The sequence below is a fragment of the Pithys albifrons genome, chromosome 22 (assembly GCF_047495875.1).
Source record: "Pithys albifrons albifrons isolate INPA30051 chromosome 22, PitAlb_v1, whole genome shotgun sequence".
Classification (NCBI taxonomy): domain Eukaryota; kingdom Metazoa; phylum Chordata; class Aves; order Passeriformes; family Thamnophilidae; genus Pithys; species Pithys albifrons.
In genome coordinates this window covers 3,670,536-3,684,300 of record NC_092479.1, presented here as the reverse complement: position 1 = coordinate 3,684,300, position 13,765 = coordinate 3,670,536, and the positions used below count along the sequence as shown (strand labels likewise).

Below are 13,765 nucleotides of genomic sequence, written 5' to 3'. Positions count from 1 at the left end.
AATATTAAATAAAAACTAAACCACCAGTAAAATAAGACCCTTAATTTCTTCCCCAGCAGTGGAGGACTGGTGAGCTCATGGCAATCCAGCTCAGTGCACTGTGGTCTGTGTCAGGACTGATTCCAGAACTCTCTGTGAAGGTTGGAAGCCTCCAGTTAGCCCCCTGCAGTATTTATTTTTGTCTTTACCCAATGGAGTTGGAGCTAAAAGCATTCTACCAGCAAGTCATTTCACTTATAATTCTGCCCCCATTCTCCCTCTCCCCCTGTAACCCAAATAGATTCTGCTTGTGCAGTCTCTGCTTCCCTGGCAGCAACAAACCCTGTGACATTCCACCTGGCACTAGAGTAAAGAACTTCCCTCAAAGCCAAGACACTCCCTGATTCTCCATCAGCAATGCACATACAACACCTGACACTCATCATGTTGTCAGTGCAGCTGCTGAGAGTGACCTGACAGAGACTCCCATACCAGCTCCGGGTCCTTGCGACTGGCCAGGATGTTCCCATTCTCTCCCCCACTCTGTTTGTTGGGGCTTTTCACCCTCGGTGAGCTCTCCAAAGGAGGTGGTGGAGGGGGTGGTGGTGGGGCCACCTTCTCTTTGCTTGGAGAGATTGTCTCCTCAAACCATTGCCCAAGGATGGGTTCGCTGTCATCATCTAACACACAAGGCAGGAAAAACAAAACCATGTTATTGTAAGCAAAAATCTTAATAAAATATTCAGCCTGGAAAAGGCCTAAAATGGGATTTCAGTGAGCAGAGCTAAGGCATCTGTTATCTTCATTTCTCCCTTCCAAATCTCATGGAGAGGTACTTTTAAAGAGGTCCAGCAGGAATTTACAAGAAGAAATTACTTCCACACTCTCCTCTTGAGCAAACACTGCCACACCTCAGTCCCTCAGGGTTCAGTTTACACCCAAGAACTCCAGCCAGCACTTCTGCCTCACAGATCTTACAAACTGCTTGGCATTTTCAACTCTACAGGCCATCCCAGGCTGAGAAGGCAACAGCCCAGCAGCCAGGGCTCTGCTTCTGTGAATCTGCAAGGCAGTGTACAATCCTGACTGCTGCAAACTCTGTCACCTTGGCTGCTGTCCTCCTCAGTGCTGCTGAAATCATCCTCGTAGTAGGTGTTGGAGTCGGTGGAGGCGCTGGCGTCGCTGCTCATGGAGCCCTTTCTCTGGCGCTGCAGGACACAGGCCTTGGGGAGAGACAGAATCATGGAATTATAGAATGGATTGGGTTGGAAAAGACCTCCCAAATCATCAAGTCCAACCCTTGGTCCAACTCCAGTCCCTTTACCAGATCATGGCACTCAGTGCCACGGCCAAGCTCAGGTTAAAAACCTCCAGGGATGGGGAATCCACCCCCTCTCTGGGCAGCCCATTCCAATCCCTGAGCACTCTCTCTGCAAAGAAGTTTTTTCTGATCTCCAACTTCAATTTCCCCTGGCAGAGCTTGAGCCCATCGTGCCCCCCTGTCCTATTGCTGAGTGCCTGGGAGAAGAGACCAACCCCCACCTGGCCAGAACTTCCCTTCAGGCAGTTCCAGACAGTGCTGAGGTCACCTCTGAGCCTCCTCTTCTCCAGGCTGAACACCCCCAGCTCCCTCAGCACAGCAACAACATCTCAGCATCAGGAAAGGCAAGGATTTGAAAATAAGACTTAAGCTCCTCATGCCTTTTCATTTTCTTCCAGCAAATTTACCTCAACTAATTTATGAAGCTTTTCGAGGCTTCTTCCCTTTAAGTTTTATTAAAAATTGCATGGGATGGCTGGAAACAAACGTCAAGTTTGTGACCAACACTTGAAGTAACAGCTGTGACATAAAAGCATCAGTTTTGAAAACAGGCTTTTCATCTTCCAAATAACTTGCAAATACCACTGAACTCACAGAAAAAGTTCATTTTCATTAGAACAAGGTTGTCAAATTTGTGTCTCTGAAAGCAGGAACGAGAGGCCCCAGCTGATGACTTCTGAAAGCAGAATTCTACACTCTTATCAGCACAGTGACAGTTTGCACAGTGAGAACTTTCCCTGCCTGGGAGAGGCTCAGAAGCAGAAGTTCTGTGTGTGCCAGTTCCTACCTTTCTGTAGGAAGTAGAGAGCAAAGTCAGCAGCAGATTAGTGAGTGGCACAGAGTCGATGAGCCGCTGAATCCTCTGGATGGAGGTGCTCTGAGCCATGACATCCAGCACTGCTGGGGGACCATCACTCTCCCAGCCCTGCAGCAGAGAATTGAAAATTGAATAGGAAAAAAGAGAGGTGAGAAGAGAATTTGAAGTGAGTGGAGAAGGCAAAAAGCTCCCCCAGCACGTGCCACGCTCCCTGCATACCTTGTGCAATGCCTCCACCTGCAGATCCTGGAAGAGGGATGACAGCAATTTGATGGCATGATTTGCCAGCACCACTGACAGCACACCAAACCCTTGGTGCCTACAGAAACATAAAGGACACAATGTGATTTTAGGGGGGGAAATAATAATTAAAAATATAAATATTAAATTGAGTGACGTGTCTGCTTTGCTAAATTGAAGAAACTACTTTTCAAGACTCAAGACTCGAATTATAAATGGAGTGAAATAAAATTTCAAGAGACCCACAAGTCCCTGCAGTAGCTGCTTGCTGAGCATGGTGAGATCCATGGACAGGGATTCCTGCAGTGGGGGGGGTCACATACCCTTTCCCAGGTCCCAGTTTGGGAGACCCAACGCCCTCCTTAGTGCGAGCAATGATGTCTCTGACCCGAAGAGCAGCCAGTGGATCCTTCTCCTTTCCCTTATCAGCCAAGGCCGTGGGGCTGAGGTTCAAGATGAGGAAGAGGCTGTTCAGCAGACACCAAGCCCCGAGCAGCTGGAAGTTCTGATAATGCTATCAGGCCAAAAGCCAAGGGGAAGGGGGGAGAAAAAAGCACCAAGACACAAGAGTGTCAGTCCAAATGCCAAAATAGACCAGCACAAAAAAACCACTGAAAAAGTCTCCTGAGATGCAAATCTTACCTCACCCCCTGCACGCCGTGAATTGCTGATGGCTTGTCCAATCATTTCATAGATTTCAAGCTGCAAATAAAGCCATAACTATGGTAAGGTGCTCCACTGGGCAGTAATAAAAATAAAAACTCCAAATAAAACTGTATTTTGCCATCTACAATTAGCACCCCCTTAACTCCTTCACCAGCAAGGCTAATGCCCTGAAATAACAGATATTGCAATCCAAATAAATAGAAACTCTCCACACTTCAGGTGCTGAGAAGGAAAACAATGAACACTCATTTACTCACACATTTCTGTACAATAGTAGCAGCATCATTCTCATAATCTTCCTCTTTGGAGCTGGTGGAGCCCGTTCGTACCTGCTGAGTGCTGCCCACGTGCAGGATGGCCATGCAGGTGGCCACGCTCACACCTCAGGGGAAACAAGTGCAAGGACAATCCTTAGCAAGAGCCAATCTTGGGACAAAATGTTCCTATTTAGTATATTAAAATGTGTCCATAATCTTGATGGAGCAACTGTAGTACTCAGTATCACAGGTAAGACTTAAAAATCTTTAGTATCCTCAACAGAGGAAAGTCTTGTAATAAAAAAGCACAGGGGAACAGTTAGAGGAGGAAATGTTTTAGCATGTAATTAAATGCCATTTTTAAGACAGTCTTCAAAGCCAACTGCTCTGTGTCTTTAAAGGCTCCCCCATGCCAATTAAACACTGAGGATTTTGGTTATACATCAGCCACTCCTGGAGAACAAGGTTGATTTGGGGCTACAGTCAATTAAGTTGAAGCCATGAGTACTGCAAAAATATATTATTCTCTGAACATTACAAAAAGAGCAGAAATCACAGGCTGTTAAGAAGATGTTGAGTCACTCAGTCTCTTAGATACTGACAGAACAACGGCAGAATGCACCAGGATTTCAGAGCCACTGTAACAACTTCAGTATCAGCCCAGTCCCCACTCTGTGCTGCAGAGCTTTCAAATTCATCAGAAATAAAGGTGACTTGTGGGCTGAGCCTCACAAAGCAGAGCAAAAAGCTCCAAAAACACCCAAGGAGATCCACTCACCTGCATAGAGACAGCTGAGAGCAAGAACAGTCACGTCTTGCAGCCGTGTGGGCGTCAGGGGCTCCAGCACAGGCAGGGACAGAGTATCCAGTGCCATGGTCACGTCTATCACCAGCGAGTGGAACCTGCAGGGAGGGCACACCTGGAGGCTCAGCAGTGAGGGGACAGCAGAGCTCAGAGGGGCAGGCAGGGGTGGCACTGCCCTGTCAGCAGAGGCGACACTGGGGATGGAGCAGGGGGTGGCACTGCCAGCCAGTAGAGGTGACACTGGGGATGCTCCAGGGGGTGGCACTGCCCTGCCAGCAGAGGTGACACTGGGGATGCTCCAGGGGGTGGCACTGCCCTGCCAGCAGAGGGGATTCCCTTCCCTCAGACATTGGGGATGCCCCAGGGGTCCTTCAGACACTGGGGATGCATCAGAGGGTGGCGGTGGCACTGCCCTGCCAGCAGAGGGGCTTCCCTCAGACACTGGGGACACTCCAGGGGTCCCTCAGACACTGGGGATGCACCCGAGGGTGGCACTGCCCTGCCAGCAGAGGTGACATTAGGGATGCACCGGAAGGCAGGGGTGGCACTGCCCTGCCAGCAGAGGTGACACTGAGGATGCACCAGAAGGCAGGGGTGGTACTGTCCTGCCAGCTGAGGTGACATTGGGGATGCACCAGAAGGCAGGGGTGGCACTGCCCTGCCAGCTGAGGTGACATTGGGGATGCTCCAGAGGGCAGGGGGTGGCACTGCCCTGCCAGCTGAGGTGACACTGGGGATGCACCAGGGGGTGGCACTGCCCTGCCAGCAGAGGTGACGCTGGGGATGCACCAGGGGGTGGCACTGCCCTGCCAGCAGAGGTGACGCTGGGGATGCACCGGAAGGCAGGGGTGGCACTGCCCTGCCAGCTGAGGTGACATTGGGGATGCACCAGAAGGCAGGGGTGGCACTGCCCTGCCAGCTGAGGTGACATTGGGGATGCTCCAGAGGGCAGGGGGTGGCACTGCCCTGCCAGCTGAGGTGACACTGGGGATGCACCAGGGGGTGGCACTGCCCTGCCAGCAGAGGTGACACTGGGGATGTACCCGAGGGTGGCACTGCCCTGCCAGCAGAGGTGACACTGGGGATGCACCAGGGGGTGGCACTGCCCTGCCAGCAGAGGTGACGCTGGGGATGCACCAGGGGGTGGCACTGCCCTGCCAGCAGAGGAGCTTCCCTCAGACCCTGGGGATGTACCCGAGGGCAGGGGTGGCACTGACCCGTTGCGCACGGCGGTGGCATCAGCCACCGTGGCTGGCATGATGAAGAAGGAGTTGGCAGACACGGCGTCCTGGAACCTGTTGATGTACCTCAGGAAGTACGGCAGGTTCAGGCAAACGCGCAGCAGCTTCTCAGAGCCACCTATTAAAAGTAACAGCGTCGTTATCTCGCTGTGTCATCAGAGAGCTTCCAAGCAGCACGGATGTAACAGTCCACACTAATTGACTTAATTAGTCTCTGTGGTGAGAAAATGTCATCAGAGATGAGGCAATAGGATAAAGACTCGTTTACAGCACATAAAGCGGCTGGTGGAGTTTCCAGCCCGTACTTGTAACAGGTGTCACAAAGCTCTGTGTCCAGGTTAGACGGCACATCAGGGGCTGGACTTGATCTTAAAGGTCTTTTCCAACCTTAACAATCCTGTGACTCTAACCCCCACCTGCTCAGTAATCCACCCCATAAGCTATTTTATACTGTCCACCTCATTTACCCCTTGAAACTCAAATATCCTCACTGAGCTCATCTCTGCAATGGAAACTCCACTCCAGCCACAACCTCCCCTGGCAATCACCATGAACCCTTTAGGCCAGAGAGTTTCTTCCCACTCAGAGCTGTCAGGTCCACTGGAGGGACATTTTCTAGCACTTTTTTGACTCCCAGATGAACTGATTCTCACCAAGTTCTTGCAGGCTGGCCACGTTCTGAGCAATGAATATGCTTTTGGTCTTTGCTGCAGAGGTTTGGTCTGTGGCAGCTTGATCCTCACTCTCCCCTTCCACCTAAAGAAAGCACAAATTAAATACATTATGGAGGCATTAAAACCACACAGTATTGCAGTGAGTCTCTACACAGGAGCAAAGGTGCAGCAGCAGAACTCAGAAGAGCCATGAACAGCACTGAGCATGAGCTTCCATGAGGCAATAAAACTGCTATTGACAATCCCAACACAAACAGTATTTTGTCATTTTCCACTCAAAAACACAAAAGCAGGATTTAAATACTTAAAAAAAGGGTTTCTTTACACTTGTCTTGACAAACTGCCTCTTACAGCCCTCTGTCCTTCCCTGCACTGTGTAACTGATGGTAAAATTCAGACTAGTTGTCCTTTAGGGTTTGTTCACCTGTGTCTCTTGTGTCATGGACGGTGATGAGGAGACTCTGGGGTTAAAGACTGATGTCAGCTGGTTGAGGAAGTTCATCTGCACTTCCTTCTGCCTCAGCTCTGGGCTCACTGGGGAGGCCAGTTCCTTCTGGTCCTCGACTGCAGGGAAAACAACACACCAGCATTTCACACAGAGCCTCAGGGCTGTCTGTGCCTGACTGACAGGGAAATACACACAACTGGGAGCCCCTCCTACCATCAGAGAGGGTTTTGACCGTCTGGGGCAGCTTGGCTGATTTCATCATTGCAGTGAAGGTGATGATCTCCGTCCGGTCCAGGCGGCTGCAGCCCGTGCACAGCCCCTTTATCAGCAGAATGAGGTGTTTCTACAACAGGAAAATGATATAAAGTACAATTTAAACTCTCTTGATTGCAATCATTCCTCCATATCATACACTGCCAGCTGCCAGATTAAGAGTAATGCAACTTCAGCTGGCAAGGCCACTGCACCAGCTCTAATCCAGGGGGATGTCACACTAAGGTTGTGACAGATCATTGCCTGCAGGTAATCCAGGTCACCAACACTGGCCCTGTGCTTCTTATGGAAAACACCTGGAAAAGCTCTCTCTCCTGTGACACTGAACCTTCTCACAGGCTTTTCCTTTTCTAAACATATTTAAGCTTTCCCAGATAACTAAAATACAAGTTGGAAAGAAACTGCCTTTAAAAACACAACAAATAGTTTTGATTTAGGTTGTTACACAAAACTAAAAAAAATTGTAGGAAACTGAAAGAGAATTAACCAAGACTTAGGTCATCTTTATTCCAGGTGGTGAGCAAGCTGAGACTGAATTAAGAATGAAGAACTAAATCAGATTGTAGGAAACTGAAACAGAATTAACCAAGACTTAGGTCATCTTTATTCCAGGTGGTGAGCAAGCTGAGACTGAACTAAGAATGAAGAAAGAAGACTCAGCAGGAATCAGCCTCTACCAAAGTGGCACATTTTAAATATTTTAAGAACTTCATCCATTTTGTTTTATGCATGTAACATCAGAGCAAATATTTCAGGATTAGAGCCCCAAGCCCCTGTTCACAGCCAGGCTGTCAGACCCTGTGCTCACCTGGGACACAGCACAGGCCTCGTCGGGGTTCTCCAGGCGCAGCAGGGAGAACTCAATGAGGACCTTGCAAGCAGCTGCCACCGACTGCAGCTGGTTCCTTGGGACTGGAAAAAGCAGATCCTTGCAGTCAGAGAGAGCTTTTAAATAATTCAGTGCTGTCAATAAAGCAGGATGCTCTGCAGCGTGGGCACACACACCATCCATCAGGCTGAACACACAGGTGCTGAGTAAACTCAGGCTCCTCACAAGGTAACCCAAGACATGTCAGTAAATCAGGATAATGCCTTCCATCAGACAGGGGAATTTAGAGAGATAAAACAGTTTCCCCAGCAACGTTATTTAATGCTGACAGAGGCACTGAAGAACTTGAAACAAGTCCATAAAGGTCTTTTTTTTTTTAATTACTAAACTGTCAGCCAAAATAACAGAAAACGCTTCTGAGTCACAATGTTTTGATCATGAACTCCAATATAGTAACATAACTATGGAATCCCAGAATGGTTTGGGTTGGAAGGGACCTTAAATCTCATCTCAATCCAAATCCCTGCCATGGGCAGGGACACCTTCCACTATCCCAGACTGCTCCAAGCTCCACCCAACCCAGCCTTGAACACTTCCAGGGACAGCAGTGTACTAACTGCTAGAAAAGACCCTAAAAATCCTGAAAATTGAATCACACTTCATTTGACCAAAAATTAAGTCAGGCCAATGAATAAGGAAGCAAAAATGCAATGCTGCCAGTGCTTGGTGGCCAAACACTCCCAACCAACAAGCTTCCCTTTCCACGTGAGCTGACATTTTGCCAGGATAAAGTCTGATATATATACAAAAGTCTGATCCAGCAAAAGATAAATACAAAAACTGCAAATCCCAGTCACAACACAAGAGCAGGAGAGGCAAAGGAGGGGGAACACTTACTCAGGCCACACACAGTGGTGATGTAGTGTGTGGAAAGTGCAACGAAGGAGGAGTAAAAAGGCTCATATTGTTTGTCGTGGTGCAGGATTTCAGATTCACTGCAAGGGGAGAAGAGGAGAGATGTCAGAGGGATCCAGCACAACAGCAGCACCACCCAACACCCAAAAACATGATCAGAGGGGAGACAAGACTGTTAACAGCTCTGAGAACACAACCCTCTCCCTCCTGTCCTCAGGGTGCTCCAGCAGCAGCCAGACCACGGCACAGGCATCAGTATCCACGTAAGAAATTTAAGGAAATAATCCCAATATTGTAAATGTTTTTCCTTTACAGCATCAACAGGTCAGGCTCTCTCTCAGCCAGAGGCTCATTAACCTTTCAGTTATTCTAAACTCAGCTGCCCAGAGTGTTTGGACTGAGTGTTCTGCTAACGCTGGCAGGATTTGCCAAGCCTGGGGCACAGGAATTCCCGGAGTCAAGGGGAGTTTGTGCAACTCTGCAGATCAGGGGGATCAAACCAGGCAATTGCATAATCACAACAGGCACACAGGGCCATGGGCTGGGCACTGAAGGGTTCTGGTAGGTGAGTGCAGGGTCTGAGGGTTCTGAGAGACCCCCTGGCCATGAGATGAGTCATTCCTGAGAGCTGACCCTGCTGCAGTGCTGGCCCAACACAGCACACCCAGCTCTGCCTCCACACCCACCACCTGAAGGGAAGTTCTGGCCAGGTGGGGGTTGGTCTCTTCTCCCAGGCACTCAGCAATAGGACAAGGGGGCACGATGGGCTCAAGCTCTGCCAGGGGAGGTTTAGGTTGGATATCAAGAAGAAGTTCTTCACAGAGAGAGTGCTCAGGGATTGGAATGGGCTGCCCAGAGAGGGGGTGGATTCCCCATCCCTGGAGGTTTTTAAGCTGAGCTTGGCCGTGGCACTGAGTGCCATGATCTGGTAAAGGGACTGGAGTTGGACCAAGGATTGGACTTGATGATTTGGGAGGTCTTTTCCAACCCAATCCATTCTCTGATTCTAAAAGCAACGAGGCTGGAGAAGGGACTGGAGCACAAGTGCTGTGGGGAGAGGCTGAGGGAGCTGGGGGTGTTCAGCCTGGAGAAGAGGAGGCTCAGAGGTGACCTCAGCACTGTCTGGAACTGCCTGAAGGGAAGTTCTGACCAGCTGGGGGTTGGTCTCTTCTCCCAGGCAACCAACAGGAGAACAAGAGGGCACAGCTCAAGCTCTGCCAGGGGAGGTTTAGGTTGGATATCAGGAAGAAATTCTTCACAGAGAGAGTGCTCAGGGATTGGAATGGGCTGCCCAGAGAGGGGGTGGATTCCCCATCCCTGGAGGTTTTTAAGCTGAGCTTGGCCGTGGCACTGAGTGCCATGATCTGGTAAAGGGACTGGAGTTGGACCAAGGGTTGGACCTGATGATCTCAGAGGGCTTTTCCAAACCAATGGATTCTGGAATTCTATGGATGTGGCACTGAGTGAGAATCCACCACGTCTTGATCCAACTCCACTGTGATTACCAGCCCAGGGCACTCTGTCATAGAATGGATTGGGTTGGAAAAGACCTCTGAGATCAGCAAGGCCAACCCTTGATCCAACCCCACTGTGATCACAGTGGGGTTGGATCAAGACGTGGTGGATTCTCACTCAGTGCCACATCCACAGAATCACATAATCCATTGGTTTGGAAAAGACCTCTGAGATCATCAAGTCCAACTCTTAGTCTAACTCCAGTCCGTTTACCAGATCATGGCACTCAGTGCCACGGCCAAGCTCAGCTTAAAAACCTCCAGGGATGGGGAATCCACCCCCTCTCTGGGCAGCCCATTCCAATCCCTGAGCACTCTCCCTGCAAAGAAGTTTTTTCTGATCTCCCACTTCAATTTCCCCTGGCAGAGCTTGAGCCCAAACCCCCTTGTCCTATTGCTGACTTATTTAGTCTGCCTAACAAGCTGAAACAGGAAAGCAGAGGAGCTTTCCTTGAAGATATTCAGCAGCAGAACATGATTGAGCTTCAGCACCTCGGGCTCCACCTCAGCACCTCCTGCCAGAACTGCCCTGCTGGGCAACAAAAACATGCAAAAAATCTCTGCTCTCTCAGACACTCATTCTGCTCATCCTCCTCTCAGGCCCAACCCTAAATCAGCAGCAGGAGATGCCTGTAATGTATTTTAAGAGAATAAATTAGAACAATTTGGGAATAACAGAGTAGAGGAGAGGCTGGAAGCTCCTCAATTACTGCACAGGTCAAGCTGTGCAACACACAATGCCCACTCTGTGTGCCCTCAGGGTGGGAACACAGAGGTGCAGAATCCAGCACAGGGCAGGGAATGTCACCTGGATTGGGCAAGGAGAGGGGAGAGTTCAGTAAAACAAGTTGTGGAGTTCCTGAGGTGGTGCAAAGTAGAGGGCAGCTGTCAAGGAATCATCAATCCCTGTGAGTGAATCAATCTGGGATGTGCCAGAGTGTTACTCTGCATATGCAGTGAGATTTAAAAATAACTTTCAGCTATTCTGTTGTGGTTTATTGGTTAAAGGGCTTGTGCTTCCCAGGGAAGCTCATTCCTCAGGCTGAGGGAGAAGCCTCTGTGGTGGTATCAGCACCAAACCCCAGAACAGCCCCAAAACAGCCCCAAAACAGCCCCCAAAACCAGCCCCCAAAACCAGCCCCAAAACCAGCCCCCAAAACAGCCCCCAAAACAGCCCCCAAAACAGCCCCCAAAACAGCCCCCAAAACAGCCCCCAAAACAGCCCCCAAAACAGCCCCCAAAACAGCCCCAAAACCAGCCCCAAAACCAGCCCCAAAACCAGCCCCCAAACCAGCCCCCAAACCAGCCCCCAAACCAGCCCCAAAACCAGCCCCAAAACCAGCCCCCAAACAGGCCCTTCCTGTGAGGCAGGGGGGACAAAGCACCTTCTCCTGGGGGCAGGAATTCTGCCCTATGGAAACCCCTTCCCCAAAACCCAGCCTGGTGTGGCTGTGCCAGCCTGTCTGTTCCACTCCAGCTGCACTTCCCAGGTCAGCACTTCCATCATTTAGGAAAGAAAGAAGCCAAATTCTGCCAGCCCTGGGATACACCTGCTCCCAGGGTGTCACAGGAAAAGGGATCATCCCACCAGTCACCTGATGGTGCCTAAACTTATAAATGAAATAGGAGAGCTGCTAAAAATGTAGTTTATTGATTTATTTTGAAAAGAATTACACCAATGATTCCTCTGCCATCCCACCAAGTTTATTTAAGGGGAAATCCAACAAACACCTTCTAAAAATAACTGGAAGAGATAAAATATTTCAGATGAGGGAATCTAAAGATAGATTCCTGTTCAGCACAGCTCCAGACACAAACGAGCTGTATTTATTTATTTATTCCTTTGAGATTTGCCTCATTATACCACGGCATGAAATAAAAAGTATCATCCTGCAAGAGCCCAAATCCTGCTGGATCATCAGACACACAACTCCAGCCCTAAAGGCAACGAACTTGCCTCCAGTGGGAACCATCACTCCCAGTAAAGGAGGAAACAGCTCACTCCCAGAACTCCAGTGGGTCCACCCGAGTGTCTCTGGGATACTCAGATGAAACACTTCCCCAGGGAAGTTCAGGCACACACACAGAACAGCTCTGCACAGAAAAGGGGCACTGAAACAAGCCCTGGAGCAAAGCCTGGCCAAAATCCTGCCCCAGTCCCATCAACCCGTCCTGGGTGAGCCACTGCCACTGCCCCTGGACCTGGGTCTGGAGCATCCCCTGCACACTCAGCCATCCTTCACTAAGCAAAACACCACAGGGCTTTACTCCATCACCTTCCTCCCTGCAGTGTTTATTTGAAGTTCCCCAACAACTTATCGTGGCCGGGGTTATCCCCCTGCAACCGAGCAACACGTTGTGGCTCTCACGCCTCCTGTTTTGGGTCCTAAAATAAGCTACAAGTTCAATTAAACAGCTGCGGCGGGTACTCTTATGCTCCGAGTCTCATGTTTATAGTTAAGAAAACGATTATGCGATTTGGCTGTGCTTTATTTCTTCCTGGAAGGGACTAGGAGGGGACTCAGTGCCACCAACTCGGTGCCCTCAGAGTGCCACCATCCGGGTGCCACCAGCCCTGCCCCGGCAGACACTCGGAGGGGACTCAGTGCCACCCCCTGTGCCCTCAGCAGGCGGGTGACACCACCGGGACAAAGCCACAGCCACAGAGCCGTCCCGAAGGCTCTGGGCGATTGGGCCGGGCACCCTCAGCCCGTTACGGGGCCCGAGGGCACCTCCGGCAGCCTGCGGGCAGCGCTCGCAGCTCCTCCGGGGCAGCCACAGCCGCGCCGAGCCCCTCACGGCACCGACCCCCGAGCGCCCCTCACACACCGCGCGGGACAGCCAGCCGGCTCCCCGCCACCCCCCTCCTCACCTCTCGATGACCGAGGCGAGCAGCTGCGGCAGCTCCTTCATGTCGAAGGCGGAGTAGGAGGCGGAGAGCAGCGGCCGCACCGCCACGTCCCAGCCGGGCCCGGCCGCGGCCGCAGCGGCGCCTCCTCCCGCCGCCATCTTGGGCTGCGCTGGGGCCGGGCCGGGCCGGGGGGCGCCCCCTGCCGGCGGGGCGGCACCGCCCAAGCAACGTCGCGCCGCCCCATTGGCCCGCGGCGGGGGCGCGTGCGCACTGCGTGAGTCAGCAAGTTTGGCGCGCGGCGCCTGCGCGGTGAGAAGGGGCGGCGCATGCGCAGTGGGAGGAGCCGCGCCCGCCCCTCAGGGGGAAAGCGGCGCTGGGAGCGGCGGGGAGGGGGAAAATAGGGCCATAAAAATAGTTGTTAAAGGGAGAAAATACCGAGTAGGAGAAAGATACGTGAGTAGCCACAAAAATCTCAGTGGAAAGGCCAGAAAAATCAACAGCCAAAAGCTGTTTATGTGGCCAAATACTCAAGAGCCAAAACCTATGAGAATAGTCCCAAAAATACCATGAAAAGGTCAGAAAAATAAATGGCCAAACCCCATGAGAGTAGCCCCAAAAATCTCACTGGAAAGGCCAGAAAAATCAACAGCCAAAAGCTGCTCAAGTGGCCAAAATCCAGTAGCCCAAACCCATGAGAGTAGTCCCCAAAATGCCATGAAAAGGTCAGAAAAATAAATGGCCAAACCCCATGAGAGTAGCCCCAAAAATCCCACTGGAAAGGCCAGAAAAATCAACAGACAAAACCCACCTAAATAGTCCCCCAAAAATATTAAATGGCTAAAAAACCCAAGAGCCAAAACCCATGAGAACAGCCCCAAAAATCCCACTGGAAAAGGCAGAAAAATCCACAGCCAAAACCCACTTAAATGGCCAAA

General features: G+C 50.8%; 1 protein-coding gene across 5 annotated transcripts in view; it reads right to left on the bottom strand.

Annotated features, from left to right (window-relative positions):
- UBR4 (ubiquitin protein ligase E3 component n-recognin 4) overlaps window positions 1-13,014 on the bottom strand; it is an 86,310-nt gene extending 73,296 nt beyond the window's left edge. For all 5 annotated transcript variants that reach the window (XM_071575770.1, XM_071575771.1, XM_071575772.1 and 2 more), the window contains exons 1-15: window positions 12,852-13,014; window positions 8,448-8,545; window positions 7,530-7,633; window positions 6,662-6,791; window positions 6,425-6,564; window positions 5,980-6,082; window positions 5,303-5,444; window positions 4,059-4,183; window positions 3,281-3,405; window positions 3,000-3,059; window positions 2,681-2,871; window positions 2,337-2,436; window positions 2,088-2,225; window positions 1,085-1,202; window positions 472-659 (exon numbers count right to left, since the gene is read on the bottom strand). In XM_071575770.1, coding sequence (XP_071431871.1) covers window positions 472-659; window positions 1,085-1,202; window positions 2,088-2,225; window positions 2,337-2,436; window positions 2,681-2,871; window positions 3,000-3,059; window positions 3,281-3,405; window positions 4,059-4,183; window positions 5,303-5,444; window positions 5,980-6,082; window positions 6,425-6,564; window positions 6,662-6,791; window positions 7,530-7,633; window positions 8,448-8,545; window positions 12,852-12,988 — 1,899 coding nt within the window. In that variant the 5' untranslated portion in view covers window positions 12,989-13,014. The remainder of the gene's footprint in view (window positions 1-471; window positions 660-1,084; window positions 1,203-2,087; window positions 2,226-2,336; window positions 2,437-2,680; window positions 2,872-2,999; window positions 3,060-3,280; window positions 3,406-4,058; window positions 4,184-5,302; window positions 5,445-5,979; window positions 6,083-6,424; window positions 6,565-6,661; window positions 6,792-7,529; window positions 7,634-8,447; window positions 8,546-12,851) is intronic.
- Window positions 13,015-13,765: the final 751 nt, after the last annotated feature.